Genomic DNA, 14,037 nt, shown 5'->3' on the forward strand with positions numbered 1-14,037 from the left:
TTCCCCTAGCCATGTGGCCGTCATTTGGGAGGCGACGCAACGCATCGCTGTGGTCGACACAGCCCCAGTGCGGGGAAAGGCCCGTGCAGGGCCGATGAAGCGATGCTTGCAAGGGCTGCGGCAGGGGAAAGGAACAAGGGTGCCCACAAGACAAGGGCATCCTGCCCAGGCCAGGACTGCTGACAGGCAGGGAGACGGGGAGGGGCAGAAGCAGTCTTGCCAACTCTCATGATTTTTGGTGTTGTGCTGAAAGTCTATGCTTCGGGAATGTTAAAAACTTGTATTTTTCTCTTTCATATGTATGTGTGTGTGCACGTGCACAAGTATGTGTGCGCATGCATATATATGTGTGTGTACATGTATGTGCGAGTCTATGTATCTGTATGTGTATGCACGTATGCATATGTACGTATATAACTGTGTGTGTGTATAAACTGGGTGTGTGTACATACACACACATACATATAAAGGAAAGAGCTAAGTTTAGCAGGACTCCTGGGGTCCCCCGCCCCAGAACTGGGAGGTCAAGGACATCCTCAGGGGATGTCCCTCTTCTCCCGCCGCCGCACTGGGGTGGGGAGGACACCCCCCCCCCTCGCCCCACAGAAATCTCGCGAGACTCTAAGACCGGGTCACGCGCACGCGCAATGCGGCAGCCCGAGGGGGAAAGGGGCGGAGCTTCCCCGCTGCCGCCTCACGGAGGCGCCGCCATCTTGTTTCTCGGCCGCTCCGCGCTCGCTCCGCTCAAGCACCCCCCCACCCCCTCCCTTCAGCCGGGCGGGAGGCAGAGCGGCGGCACGTCCCTCTCCCCTCGGTGCTCCGGGCGGGGGTGGCGGCGCTGGCCGGGCCGGTGAGTGTGGCAGGGGAAGGGGGAGGGGTTGGGCGGTGCGAGACCCACCCGCGCGGCCCGGGGGCTCGGAGTAGGGTGGTGTCTCTCCCCTCCCCCACCCTGCGCGAGCCAGCTCCGTTCCCATTGGTCGCGCGGTCTCGCCCGCGCTGATTGGCGGGCGGCGAGGAGGCGGGCTCTGAGGTGTTTCTGCCGATTGGCTGCGGGCGAATGGACCGCGGAGGGGACTGGGGGCGGCTTCGGCTGTGATGGAGGGGAGGGGGTTGGGCAGCTGGAGGCGGCTGAGGTCAGTCTGGGGTAGGGTCAGGCCCACCTAAACTATCCTCTACAATCAGTGCAGCATCCTAAACTCTACTTGAGACTATCAGCTGCCCTGGGTAAAGCAAGGGGGGGGAACCATGCAAAAACCTGAAATGACCAAACTCTGCATCTAACACATATCCTGACAATACGAGGAGCAAGGAGAGGCTCCTGGGAGCTCCAAGAAATAATCCAAGTTGTTTGGTTTTGAGGTTGTTTCTTTCCCCTGAGGGTTTTGAGAGCGATTTACGAGATTTAAATTTTGGCCTGTGTTCTGAAACTGGGTGGGGGCATTTTAAACAAGTCCTGAAGAATTGCAAAGATATATGTATATGTGTGCGTGTGTGTGTGTATGTGTATATATATATATATATTTTTTTTTTTTTAAGTGATCAAATTGATTTAAAAATGCAATTCCCTGCAGTGTTCAACTGCAAATATTGCCACATTCGCGCTCTGCAAATGAAGGTGGCTAAAACAAAATTAAACTGGCTGCTTAGACGTTTGTTTCTGGAGTTGAGAGAAATGAAAACACTAAACGAATGATGTCTGACTAACAAATCCTTTTTTTTTTTTTAACTGGTCTGTATTAAATGTATCCTACATATGTATGCATAGAACATTAGCGTCTTAAATTGTGCTTTAAGCTAAGCTCTTCCATCACCTTGTGAAATTGTCATTGTCTGCTCTCACTTTGGCTGCTTACCAGCACGGGGAAAAAAACACAGTATTTTATTTTCAGCTTGTTAGGCTCCTGCACCTGGCATAGCATGTGCCCAGAGGAGGTATCACATTAATTTAACCCGGATCTCCCAGCGTCTGTATAGATCGTGCGCTGATTGAATCGGCTTCAGATAAAAGTGCCAAAAAGCCCTGCTGAACTGCCTGATCTATAGAGACGTTGCATAGATCAAACCAATGTGATGCCTCTTTCAGTAAAGCACTGGGATTTTTTTTGGTAGGGTTTTTTTTCCATGTCTGTCAGAGGCCTCTATGTCTATTTAGATGCTTATGTGGTCATTACCATTAATATCTGAGGGCCAAGCATTACTTGCTTTTATTCTTATGTTATCCCTGTAAAAAAGGGAAGTATTGCCCCTGCATTACAGATGGGGACCTGAGGCACAGGATCGAGGACTTGCCTAGGCTCACACAGGAAGCCTGTGGTTGAATTAGATTTGAAGGATTTAAGCATGTCAGCTGAAGTCTAAGAGCCCCATCTCTTTGCCCACCCTTTCTCTGGAAGTTATACAGGGAATCATTCTCAGAGCTGGGAATAGGACCCAGACCTGCTGACACCCAGTTCGGTACCTCAGTGGCAGATTGGTCTAAAGCACCGATGTCAAAGATGTAGCCAGCCTCCAACGCTGCCCCTGGGTCTCATAGTTGACCCACGTGCACACCAGACCTGTCCCATGCAGAGGGCCCAGAGTGTGTGCTGCATGGGTACTTGTTCCAGCTAGACCAGGATGCATGCTGCAAGTGTTGCACAGTCTAATTGGTCTGGGGTGCATGCTGCATGTGGCACCCTCTGGATCCATTGTGCAGGGTGAGGAGCGCATGGGTCCCCCATGTGTTGCATCCATCACCTGCCCTGGCTAGACTGGGACTGAGTGTCCACTCAAGCCATGGAGCAGGTGTCTCATTTGGCTAACTGGTTGGATCAGGTGTCACGAGCAGTGGATCCAACATTGTGCGGGTGTGGGAGTGGAAACCATGGACCCGATCTGGCCCATGGAGCTAGGTCCATGCTGGTCATCCAGGGTGTGGACCAGTACTCATCCTCACCCCGCCCCCCCCCCGGTTCATTCTACAGTAGGTGATAATAGCTGAATTCTCAGTGTCAGATACTATTTTTTTTTCTTGAAATCTTGTGGTGTTGAGAGTTCCCAAGCTATTCCAACATCTCTATGAATAAGTCTTCTATGAATAGTCCTGCAGTAGTCTAAAGCAGCTGGACTTAAACTGATGTGAAATGGCAATTTAGTAACTGGCTGCATTTGTGGCTCTGAATGAAGGACCTGGGAGCACGCAAGACGGGTTTACTTTGTCAGTTTATAAGGTGCAGTAGGATTGCAAAGGACCTCTTGGGTCATTGAGTCCTGCCTCCTGCTATCACAGGCAACCACGTTGTATAATCCCTTTCATAATAGCTCAAGCTTAATCTTGAAGACTAGATTTTTTGCACCCATTTCTCTTATTGGAAGGTTGTTGCAGAATCTTATTCTTGTGATGTTTAGGAACCTTCAAATTTGCAGCCTAACTTTATTCCCAGCCAGTTTATATAATTTATGTATCAATCATAAAGAAAAATAACCTTGTATAACTTTGCTTCTCTTCACATAGCCTCTACCAATGTATTGGTATCTAGAGCTGTTTTCTCCATGTCGATCACATTGGAGTGAATGCAATTTATATGCATTTCAAAACTAATGCAAAATTTCTTGTCAAATGAGCCAGAAAATACCATGTGCTAGAAACCCCCACACAACAGGTTGAGAGAGTTGCTTTTTGGGAGGGAGGGACATAGTCAGGACCATTTGAGACTGCTGCTGGTTGACTGAGTGACCTTGAGCAAGTTGTATAACCTGTACCATTATTTCCCATTTGTCTTTTCCTGCTGTGTAGGCTTATGCAAGTTTAATCTTGGTAAATAGTTTTGAGATCCTATTATTGAGAATACTATATGAATGCAGAATAACAACCATTAGCCTTCTCTATATACATAAAATAGTTAAAGTTATAAAGTGAAGGTGATCTTTGAAATCCTTTATTCTATTTCTTTTTATAGCAGTAAGATCATTTTGCAAAAATTAAACTGTAAATATTTAGAATGAATTTGGAGGTTTCTAGAGGTAAGGTTTATGTTGCAGGGGTGGACAGAAGGAAAACCTTCAAGAGAAGACTGTATTTTGACATTTTTAATGTCTTTTTGTGTGCAAGGGAGAAGAGTGGCATCAAACCTCAAATCCCTGGTTTCTTTGTATGATGTGAAGCATTCATTTCTTGATAAAGTGACAATATAGAAGTGTTAAACCACAAATGCTTTTAGCCTTCAGTTAAGTGAAGATAAACTTTCTTTCATTATTAGCATGGGGGAAACGTATGGACTAGCTGTCAATTGTCATACTGTAAGGGCTATTTATCTTTAATGGATGTGTAGGTGTAGTCTTCCTTAGGGGTGCGCTAGTAAAGATTTTCATGGCCAATACCAGTGGCTGATTGTTAACCAGCCATATTGGTCTATACTCATCCAATAGCCGATTTACAGGAATGGAGCCTGGCAGCTTGGAGAGCAGCGTCTGGCTGGTAAGTGGGGAGAAGGGGCAGTGGGGGGAAGATCGAGGCCTCCACAATGAGGGAGAGAGAGGGGCAGGGGCAGGTGCTGCCCAGCCAGGGCGGTGAATGTGACCCCGGGAGCGGGATGGAGCCGTGGGCTGCTCATCCAGGAGCCACTGGGGGTGGGGGGCGCACAGCAACTCCTTGACACTACACACATGCTCGGAATCATGGGGTGCTTGTGCCTTCCAGATGTGTGGTGGGCTGCCTGCTGCGGGTTCAAGGCCAGGGGCTGTGCTGGCCTCTTCCTGGCAGGGGGGGCTGGGCTTGGGGCAGGAGGCAGCAGCTCTGGGAGCAAGGGCTACAGGGCATTTTGAGGTAGCTGTAGCCCACTCCATAGTCACTTCTTTCAGCGGTGCCCTTGCCTACCTCAAGCCCAGTCCCTGCTCAGCTGGGAAGAGGCCAGTGCAGCCCCTGGCCCAGAGACCACAACAGGCAGCCTATCTCTCCCTCATGCACAAATCCAGGGTGCACATGCCTCCTATACCTCTCCTGGGGGTGCATGCAGCTGCATGGCACTACCTACCCCCCATGTCCCTGCTATTCACCTCCACACACACCCCAGATGAGCTGCCTGCAGCTCTGTCCTCCTCCTGGCTGGGCAGTGCCTGCCCCTGCCCCACTCCTTCCCTCACCCAGACTTACCAGCTGGATGCTGCTCTCCAAGCTGCTGGGCTGACTATACTCCTGGCTGCATGCATGCAGTAGCTGTGTGCATGCATGTGATGTTTATCGGTGATCTTATTGGTTACACCGGCCAAAAAGAACCAGTTGCCGATAATGTTAATTTTCCTTTTATCAGTGTCAATCCAATATGTGACTGATATATTGGTGCACCTTTAGTTTTACCAAGTTCTGGGTGCTATACACTCCATTGTTAGCAGTTAAAGTTGTGAACTATTACCACTTTTGCGGGACTGGACCCATAGTTAGAAAGATGGGTTTAACATGGTGGTAGCACAGATCGTGAGCCATCTGTATACAAAACTGTTCAAGTCTGGATACATTCCTTTCCTTTTCTGGATAATATAACGTCTTCAAAATCAGTTTCGGGTTAAAGTTACTGGAACCTTCAAAGAACATAGTTGTTTAGCAAGCCTTAAAAAGATAAGATACCTGTAAGTTACTGTTTTTATGAAACCTGTAAGTTTCTGTTTTTTATAAAAGGGTAGCAAAATACATAGATAAGTCAGCAAATTGTGCTGCTGCAGTAAACTTGTAACATTGCCAAAAATGTGAATGACTCAGTTCAGACATGAAAATAAAACTTCTGATATTACTTCAATCTTTTTTTTATCTCTGCTCACCAAAAGTGAAGATTGGGGAATGCAACTTTTTTTACTCTGCTCCGAACTCATTTTTATGCCAAGAACAATCTGTTCATAATGTTTATATTTAAACAGAAGGAAAATAGTTCTATATTGTTGAGTAACTGTACATTTGGCAGGTGTTCTGTTGACTGTTCCTGACACACCTCTTGTTTTAAAGTCTTCTCTTTAATGAACCTATTTAGGATTTTGAAGCAAGAGCTGGTTCTTTGTAGTTTATGTACCTTTAAGATACAACATCAAATCTGCATTGTCTTTATTTAGGAATGGTCGAAACCTTAAGGCATTTCTGGCCTTTTTGGCTAGTTAGTCTGACTTAGTCATTTGGGCCTCTCTTGTTTTAATGTGAGCAAGTTTTTGTGTTAAAGAGCTTAATCTTCCATTAGAATAGTAATTAATAATGTAGGATGAGACCAAACTCAGGATTTTTCTGAGTTGTTTCTAACATACCCACAGAAAACTATTTGCAGGGGTTTTTTCCATCTCTACCCAGATCGTCCAGTTCACGCTAATGTGGGATTGGTCGTTGCAGTGTTCTTTTTTTTTTTTTTTTATATTTTAAACTGATTTGTCCAGTCTTGTTTTGTCTCGGGTGATGGAGCCTTTACCAGATCCCTAAAGAAGGAATTCCATGGGCAATTAGATTTTACTCTTGAGATGTTCTGAGTTATATTCAGTCCGTTTTCTTCTCTGCTCAGCTTCCTATAATACTGTTTTTAACACTGTGGTAAGGCACTTGTGCTCTCCATTTCTCCCAGTTGCCTTCACCACTAGTAGTAGCTCTGGGACAGCTGATGTAGGCAAGGTGCTGCAAGTGGCTGGTGTTCCAAGCAGAGAGCTGTGTGGTGTTGTGGGAAAGAGTCGGACAACACTGTTTAAAGGCTGGCTACTTGCAGCCTGCTCTTTGCTAATACCACCACCAGCTGAGGGACATGGTTGAGAGCAATGGTGAGAAATCTGAAGGGGAAGATCTCTCTAATTGCATAGCCCTTTCTGTCTGTAGTACCCCTTCCAACACTTGTGCACAATTACCTTGTCTCATCCTTTGGCAAGGATGCATTTCTAAATTCATTTTGTTCTACATACTTTTATGGAGGTGGGCTGTATGTTTTATTTTGAGTGGCCTTTAAAAAAAACAACACAGAGATTGATCTTTGGATATTGATGTTTTCTTTCCCTGGTTGCTGGTACTAATCCTTCCCAAACCAGCAGGGTCTGAAAGGTAACTTCACCATCATCTTATGGCTTTTTCAGTAGGACATGTGGAAGGAATTGATCATTTCATTTAGTTTCCTGGAAGATGGTTCTTCACATTGTAGAAGTAGCTTTACGAATGGTATCCATATCAGTCTGTTACAAAGCCAGAGATTATTTAATTGTCTGTATATTTAATGCTAAAGACGGCCATTAGGATTCCGTAATATCCATTTGTCTGTGTGGTCCCAGTTGTCCATTTTAATAGTATAGCTAAATACCTTTCAGCAGATTGTATCAATTTTGGTAAACATGATAGCTTCCAGTAGCCAGCATAATAATCCATATACCAGTCATGGGTTCAACACCCTTGTCTCTTAGTATCCACCATTACAAGCTTTTATGTGGGATTTTTAAAAGCACTCAGCATTGGCTTAACCACTCCCACTGTGTGTACAATTTCACAATACGAATAATCAGCTCAGTAAATCAAACATAATCCCCTGAGCCTTTGGAGTGCCACAGGCAAAGAATCTAACTATTATTAGCTTTTCTTTTCTTTTTTTAAGATATTGAACTTTTAAAACTAATCATAATACTTCATAAGCCACTAAGGTAACTATTTTTCTAAGTGCGTTAGTTTTACCAGCTGTTTGGGTCTAATTTAATCTTTCTTTAGTGTTGTGTTTGCATTTGTTGTGCTTCTTAATTTTTCTCTTCCCTGCTATTATATATGGACACCATAAGCATGTTCTTTTTCTCGTAAGAAAACATCTTGAAATACAGTTTGTTCGAATCCTACTATGAAAAATAGAGTTATGTTGCTCGTTGGTATATACCAAGTGAAAGCACAAAAGACAATCCTACCTCAGTGTAGGTATTACAACTTTGACTGTATTTTATAAACATGTTATTAAAACCTTGGGTCTCAGCCAAAACCCATTTAAGTCAAAAGGAGTCTTTCTGTTGACTTAAATGGGCTTTGGATCAGACCCATTGTTGTTTTAAATGTTGACCTTGAAATGTAGCTGCCACCATGGCCTGATTTGTATAAAGATTTCCATTCAGAGTCCTTGTTGTCAGTTGCTTTTAATTTTCTGAAGGTTTCCAGGTTTTTCTCTGTTCTAAAGTGATTATTTTATTTAGTGTTTTGTGGAGGAAGGACATTTTTAAAACAGTGTATATGTCTGAGATCACCAGTTTGAGAAGGGGCTTTAGGAGGAAACCTGGTTTCAAAACAGTGGTTGCAACCTGTATTTTGAACAGGAATGGCTGAAAGTAGACACTTGAAATCAGGTATAGAGAGACAATTCGTTGACAGTTGAGCCGTTATTAGTATTTTGCTGTGAAGAAATAATGATGTGGTTGCCTTCAGAGCCTTTGAAAACTGAAATACTGAGCAAGTTTAGAACACTTAATGGCTGTATAATTGAAAACTGCAAGGCTAAAGAAGGTCACTGCACATGTGAGTATGGTCAAGAGCTGCATAATGAGGTATTTCATGCAGGGGGGATAAAAAAGGTTCCTTTTTTATTTTTTACTTTGTTCATGAAGAATTTTGTATTGTATGATGGTAACATGGCAGGTACTATGGAGGCCTTGCTCTCATCTTTGGGAGAACTTAAGGTGCTTGTGTCATGGAAGTAAAATTGGCACCACTCCTGCCATTCAGCTGAATGCACAATAACGTAAATCTTACAAACCTCCTAGTAACTGTGCAGGAGCTTCCTACTCTGGTCTTCATCAGGTTCATGAGATAAGACGGGGTGGCTAACCTGCAGCACACATGCCACAAGTTGCATGTAACCCCTGTGTGCAGCATGTGGCAGATTGGGGAACACAGCAACAAGGCAGGAAGTGGAGCAACAGTTTGGACAGGGAGCAGAAAGCAGAGGAATACATTGGGCAAGGGAAGGGGATCAGAGTGGTAATTGGGGAGGATGCAGGGCTTACCTTACTCTTAGCCTGCCAAAAAAGTTAGCCCCCACTGAGATGAGGGATTCTGTGGTATAAGTGAATACTGTCAGTTAATGCTGAATTTGGGAAATGGAGATGTGTGGCCTACTCTGGTATTGGGTGCTACTGCAGTGTGTCTGCCACTTAGTAAACTAAAATCATTAGCAAAGGGACATAGCGAACCTTAGTTGGTAAGTTGTGTAAAATATTTATTTTAACCGCAGACATGCATCAGTGAACATTTACTGACACAGATGAATTATCTGTGTTTTCATCTAATTTAACTCTACAGTTAACACTCGTTTCTTGAAAAGCGCTTACTTGCTGCTTTCAAGACCCTGGAGCATACTTAAGTTTTTTAGAAAAACCTTTGTCCAGTTTCTCAAATACTGCAGCATATAACCAACCACGTGTATGCATTAAGATGTAGTTCTTCATAAAAACAGGGAGCAGTTTCAGTGGGCCATATTCAAACTCTGGATGACATCTCATGACTCAACTGCATAACTGCAGTTTTAAAGTTCTCTTAATTTTTTTTAATAGAATTGATTAGAATGAGAGAGGCTTTTTGAAAACCTGGAGCAGGTCTTTGTGCAAATAGTCTAGATTAGGTCTTAAAGAGATTACTTCTGTTCTGCTACAATTCTGCTAACTTTAAAGTTGTTTAATTGCCTCTGGCTGGCTTTTCCTGTCTTATGATGACAAAAAGCCTAGGAGTTTTTTACACAGTAACTTTCCAATTTGTGCTTACTGTCTTTTCAGATTAACTGCTATATGATCTTGTACCAATATTATACAGGCAATTTGTCTGACCAATCACATGCAGCTAAATTACCCTAATTATTTTTAAAAAATGGAACTCCAGGCAGCCAGTAAGAGATGCTAGGGGTGGCAGATATTAAGACTATATTGCAATGTCAGGAAAACTGTCAAATACGCAAGGGAGACTGCCTCAGACACCAAAATCTTATCTGTTTTTTGGGTGGCGTGTATTTGCTAAATATTTCTGTACACAAGTTTCCTTCTAGTTTGAAGTCTGTGTCTGACCCCTGTTCTGCATCTCAAGGTAACTTTAAAACAGGAAGTGTACAAAGGAGGTTAGTGATGACACGAGCAGCCAATCCGGGCATTGTGATCTTCTCAGATAAAGGAACGCAGCCAATGAGCAAGCAGCGGAGGCAAGGTTCGGTGTCAAATAGCATGCTAGATTGAATGTCTTTGACTGTTAAAGTGGAAGGAGGCTGCACAGTGTTTCATTGGAGACTCGGGAGTTTTTCACTGAGGCAGGGGTCAGCTGAAAGACAAAGAAAAATGGCGAATAGTTTGCTGGGAGGGCAGCTGTTCGGTTTTGCACTGCAGTGGACATTCCCGAACCATTTTTCTGCATCTCCTGCTGCCTTTGTTTCTTCCTCCTTTTTTGTGGGGGAGGGCTAGGAATGACTAAATTCTCCCTGTCTGGAGAAGCATAATTATTTGCATGTAAAATTAATGCAGTTCCTGGTAAGTTTAATTTTTGTTTATGTAGAAATGCTAGAAGCTGTCTAGTTTAGCAGCTAGAGTAGTTAAGTTGGACTGTCTCAGAAAATGGCCACTTTACATTCCTTGCATACCTTAAAGTGCACCTACTGTACCTTGTTCTGTTTGGATTTTGCATGCCCTTCAACTGTTTCTTTTGATAATTCAGTAGAGGTAAGAGAAGATGAAATAAGAAAGATGTTAATTTGCAAAGAAATACAGTGATAAAATACTTATTCTGTGCCCTGCATATGTTGGTTAAAAGCTTGAACTATTTTTCAGAGTATTTTTTCTTTGTTTAAGTGCACTGAAGCTTTCATATAAACCAAAACGTAATTTTAAGTGGTTTTACCCCACTATCCAATAGCCTCTATTTATAGATGCATAGAGTACCTGTGGTATTGTTGCAGATTTGTTTAAAAACATGCCTTGCTGTACAGCAGGATTTCATGCTTAAGGCCCTGCATCATAAAGTTAAATTCTTCTGTAACTTTACCCACCAGCAGTACTGTTGCTTTAAAATGGACATATAATAATGGATATAATTCTGCTGTCTTCCTTTCACCCCAGATTTTTTTCAAGCACATTCAGGGTATGATTATATATTAATCCTGCAAATCATATGTTTTATCAAGATAGCTAAGTTAACTTTTCATATGATGTGCAGTACAAGAATAGCTCATCACTTCATATATCATGCTCTCACAATTATTCTATTCTTACATTTTATTGGCGTGTGAAAGTTAGAGAAGGTGCAGCATGTTGTGTTGCCCTTGCAGATAATGCCAGATTTTTAGTCTAGGGAATGTAGAGCCTAACAGCTGTACGTGGGTTTCTAGTTGGGAACTATTCCGTTTTTGTGGGTACTGAAGCTTTGGATCCCTTTTACAAACATGAACAAAATATTTGAGAAACATAAGCAACCCTTTGTTTTCCTTTTTATTTGCAATTAAGGAATGAAGGTCATTGGAACGTTCCTGCAGTAAAGCAGTCTCAGACAGGAACTGTAGTCCTGTGAAGGACAGCTATGGAAAGAGAGAATGAGAGTGCACTTAAGAAGTTTTCCAGTGGAAAGGGTTTGCTTAGTCCACCAGATAAAGATTTGTATTCCAGATTTATTAATTTATTTTTATTGCTCTGGCATTTGGAGAAGTGCTGCAGTCAAAGTTGCTGGAGCAAGGCCTTCCTTCAGCAAGTGACCTTGAAATACCGCTGCTTTGAGTTTAGAGAATGAAGGACAAAGTTTGTTTAGGGCTCTCTGCACTGAAAAAAAATGAAGTTACTCTTCATGTATCAATACACTAAACTCTGTATGAATAGGCTGTAGACCTAAATTAGAAATACTTTTCAACAGTGAGCCAAACTATATTATAATCCTTTTTTTTCCTCCTTTCACCTATATCAAAAGATTCTAAGTGTTTGTAGTGTTACTGTCCTTGCATTGTCGTGAGCAAGCTGCATGACATTAATTCAGTATTCCCATACTGCTGTTATCTGTCTTCTCATCGTTACAGCCTTGAGACTGGTATTTTGAAAGCTCAAAATAGTCATGTTTGCAACTTAGCTTTTTTCTTAAACTATCCTACTAAACTAAAACATCACTTCTGAATTTTAAGACTGCTTTGTTATTAATTGTGCTAATAAGGGAGGCATGCTGGGATTAAATGTTAGTACCTGAAGGCCATGCTAACTCATGGCCTCTTCATGCTAATATTTACAAAAATGTATATTATGTCTTCAAATTAATAATCTCTGTTAATGTCATGTTCTGTTTGCAGACAAGGCTGCTTCAGCTTCCTGCAACTTTTGGGTTATGTCAGTAATAATCCAAATTAAAGAGGGTGGTAAGTTGAGAGGCACTACACCAACACTGACCAAAACTGGCTGAACACTTTATGCATGTGAGCATAAGCAGTATTAAACATTTGTACCCAGAATCAGTGAACAATACTGTGACTAAAGTTCGTTGTTAATGCAACCCGTGGAAACTTTCCTAGAACCATGCTAACATTTTGCTGGAGAAGCAGTGAAACATTATATACATTACTGAGAGTGTGTGAGAGGCAGTGGGCATACATTTACTGTAAATATAAAATAAGAAATCCTAACTAAAGAATTTTTCAATTACAGTGGAGTTTTATTAATCTCTCATTGGCGAGGGTAAAAAGCAAAATTAAGACAGACACCTCTTAGTTCTACCTCCCCTTCCCTCCCCTGAAACACCCCCTTCCCCCCCACCGTGTGTCAGGAAGGCAGAAAAAATAGATCTATTGGAAAACTTTTTTGTCAGCAAGACTCATTTGCAACTCATGCCATACTTTCGTCTCCATCACTGTGCAGGGATGAAGATATAGTTCTATCCCATTTTACTCACGCCATAAGATTAGTAGGGCTTAATCATCTATTCTTATCTACCCAAAACCCACATTGGTTTTCCTGGGAGTTTAGTGTGCCTAAGGAATGCAGATTTGGGATCTTGGTGTTTTGAGAAACAGATTTTTTAAATTTGGTTTCACCATCATACAGGCTTGAAACACAATTTTAATTTAAATAAGATTCCTACACACATTTACTTTCCATTGTTAAAAGTCAACTGGGAATATCTGTAATGAAATTTTAACATTCAGGTTTATAGTGGAAAATTGTCATCTGTAGTTTGAAAAAGCAGCATTGGGATATGTAGATGTTTAGTGGTTGAGTATACCATTACCCACTGGAGGTGACCTTTAGAACTAAAGAGCTGGTAATTTCCCTATAAACTAAGTCCCATTCTTTTTTTCCACATTGGTGAAATTTCTGTATTTTAACTTGTAAGGGCATATGAACTAAGCCCTGCCAATTTCAGGGCTAAACAGTTTGGAACTTGTAATAAAGCGAATGACACTTTTTATGGTGATTAACTTGCAACCTCTTCAAAGTTTTGTTTTTAGCACAACATTCTTGAATTAATTTCCTTATACCTTGCAGTCTTAGAACATGGTCTGTACCTGTTATAATAATACCGTGATTTCAAGAGCAAAATGCCACAATCCTAATCTTTACTGAAAGTTACATGAAAAAGTTTCTGCAGATGAGATTCCTTCGACAATCACGAGATTCTCTGTTTAAAGATTTTTTTTCCAAATCTGGGAGCTTTTCTGCAGTTCCTTTGTAACTTGCTGTCTTTTTTGGTCACTTCCTATAAAACTGGGTCAGTCTGAATTTTTCCTCCCTTTTCTTCATTGACTTACTGAAGGTGAGACTTGTGTAGATTAAAGTCTGGGTAGGACTTGTATAGTGCCCGTTACAGATCAGAGTGGTGGAAGCTAGAGACAAAAAAGGTCTTACTAGATCATTCAGTCTACCTTTCAAGCAATATAGGATCTGCTCTCTTTATGCAAGGTCTTCTTAGCTTAAAAATAATGTATATTATTTTTATAAAAAGAAATACTTGAGTCCATTTTCATGTTTAACGTTCAGCTTTCCAGTTTTTTATGCACCAAGTGTACAGATTATGGATGAATAAAGAAATATACAGGAAAATGAGCATGTAGTAACCACAGCCCTCCACTGAAATAG

General features: G+C 42.1%; 1 protein-coding gene across 3 annotated transcripts in view; it reads left to right on the plus strand.

Moving 5' to 3' along the window:
• The first annotated feature begins 701 nt into the window (after positions 1 to 701).
• NFYC (nuclear transcription factor Y subunit gamma) overlaps positions 702 to 14,037 on the plus strand; it is a 58,906-nt gene continuing 45,570 nt past the window's right edge. Inside the window, exons 1-2 of one of the 3 annotated variants that reach the window (XM_019547781.1) lie at positions 10,216 to 10,464; positions 12,258 to 12,323. In XM_019547781.1, the coding sequence (XP_019403326.1) occupies positions 12,293 to 12,323 (31 nt within the window). In that variant the 5' untranslated portion in view covers positions 10,216 to 10,464; positions 12,258 to 12,292. Of the gene's footprint in view, positions 851 to 10,215; positions 10,465 to 12,257; positions 12,324 to 14,037 lie in introns of those variants that run through there. The other 2 variants (XM_019547783.1, XM_019547782.1) reach the window with 2 other exon arrangements.

The sequence above is a fragment of the Crocodylus porosus genome, unplaced genomic scaffold (assembly GCF_001723895.1).
Source record: "Crocodylus porosus isolate Cpor-Errol unplaced genomic scaffold, CroPor_comp1, whole genome shotgun sequence".
Lineage (NCBI taxonomy): Eukaryota > Metazoa > Chordata > Crocodylia > Crocodylidae > Crocodylus > Crocodylus porosus.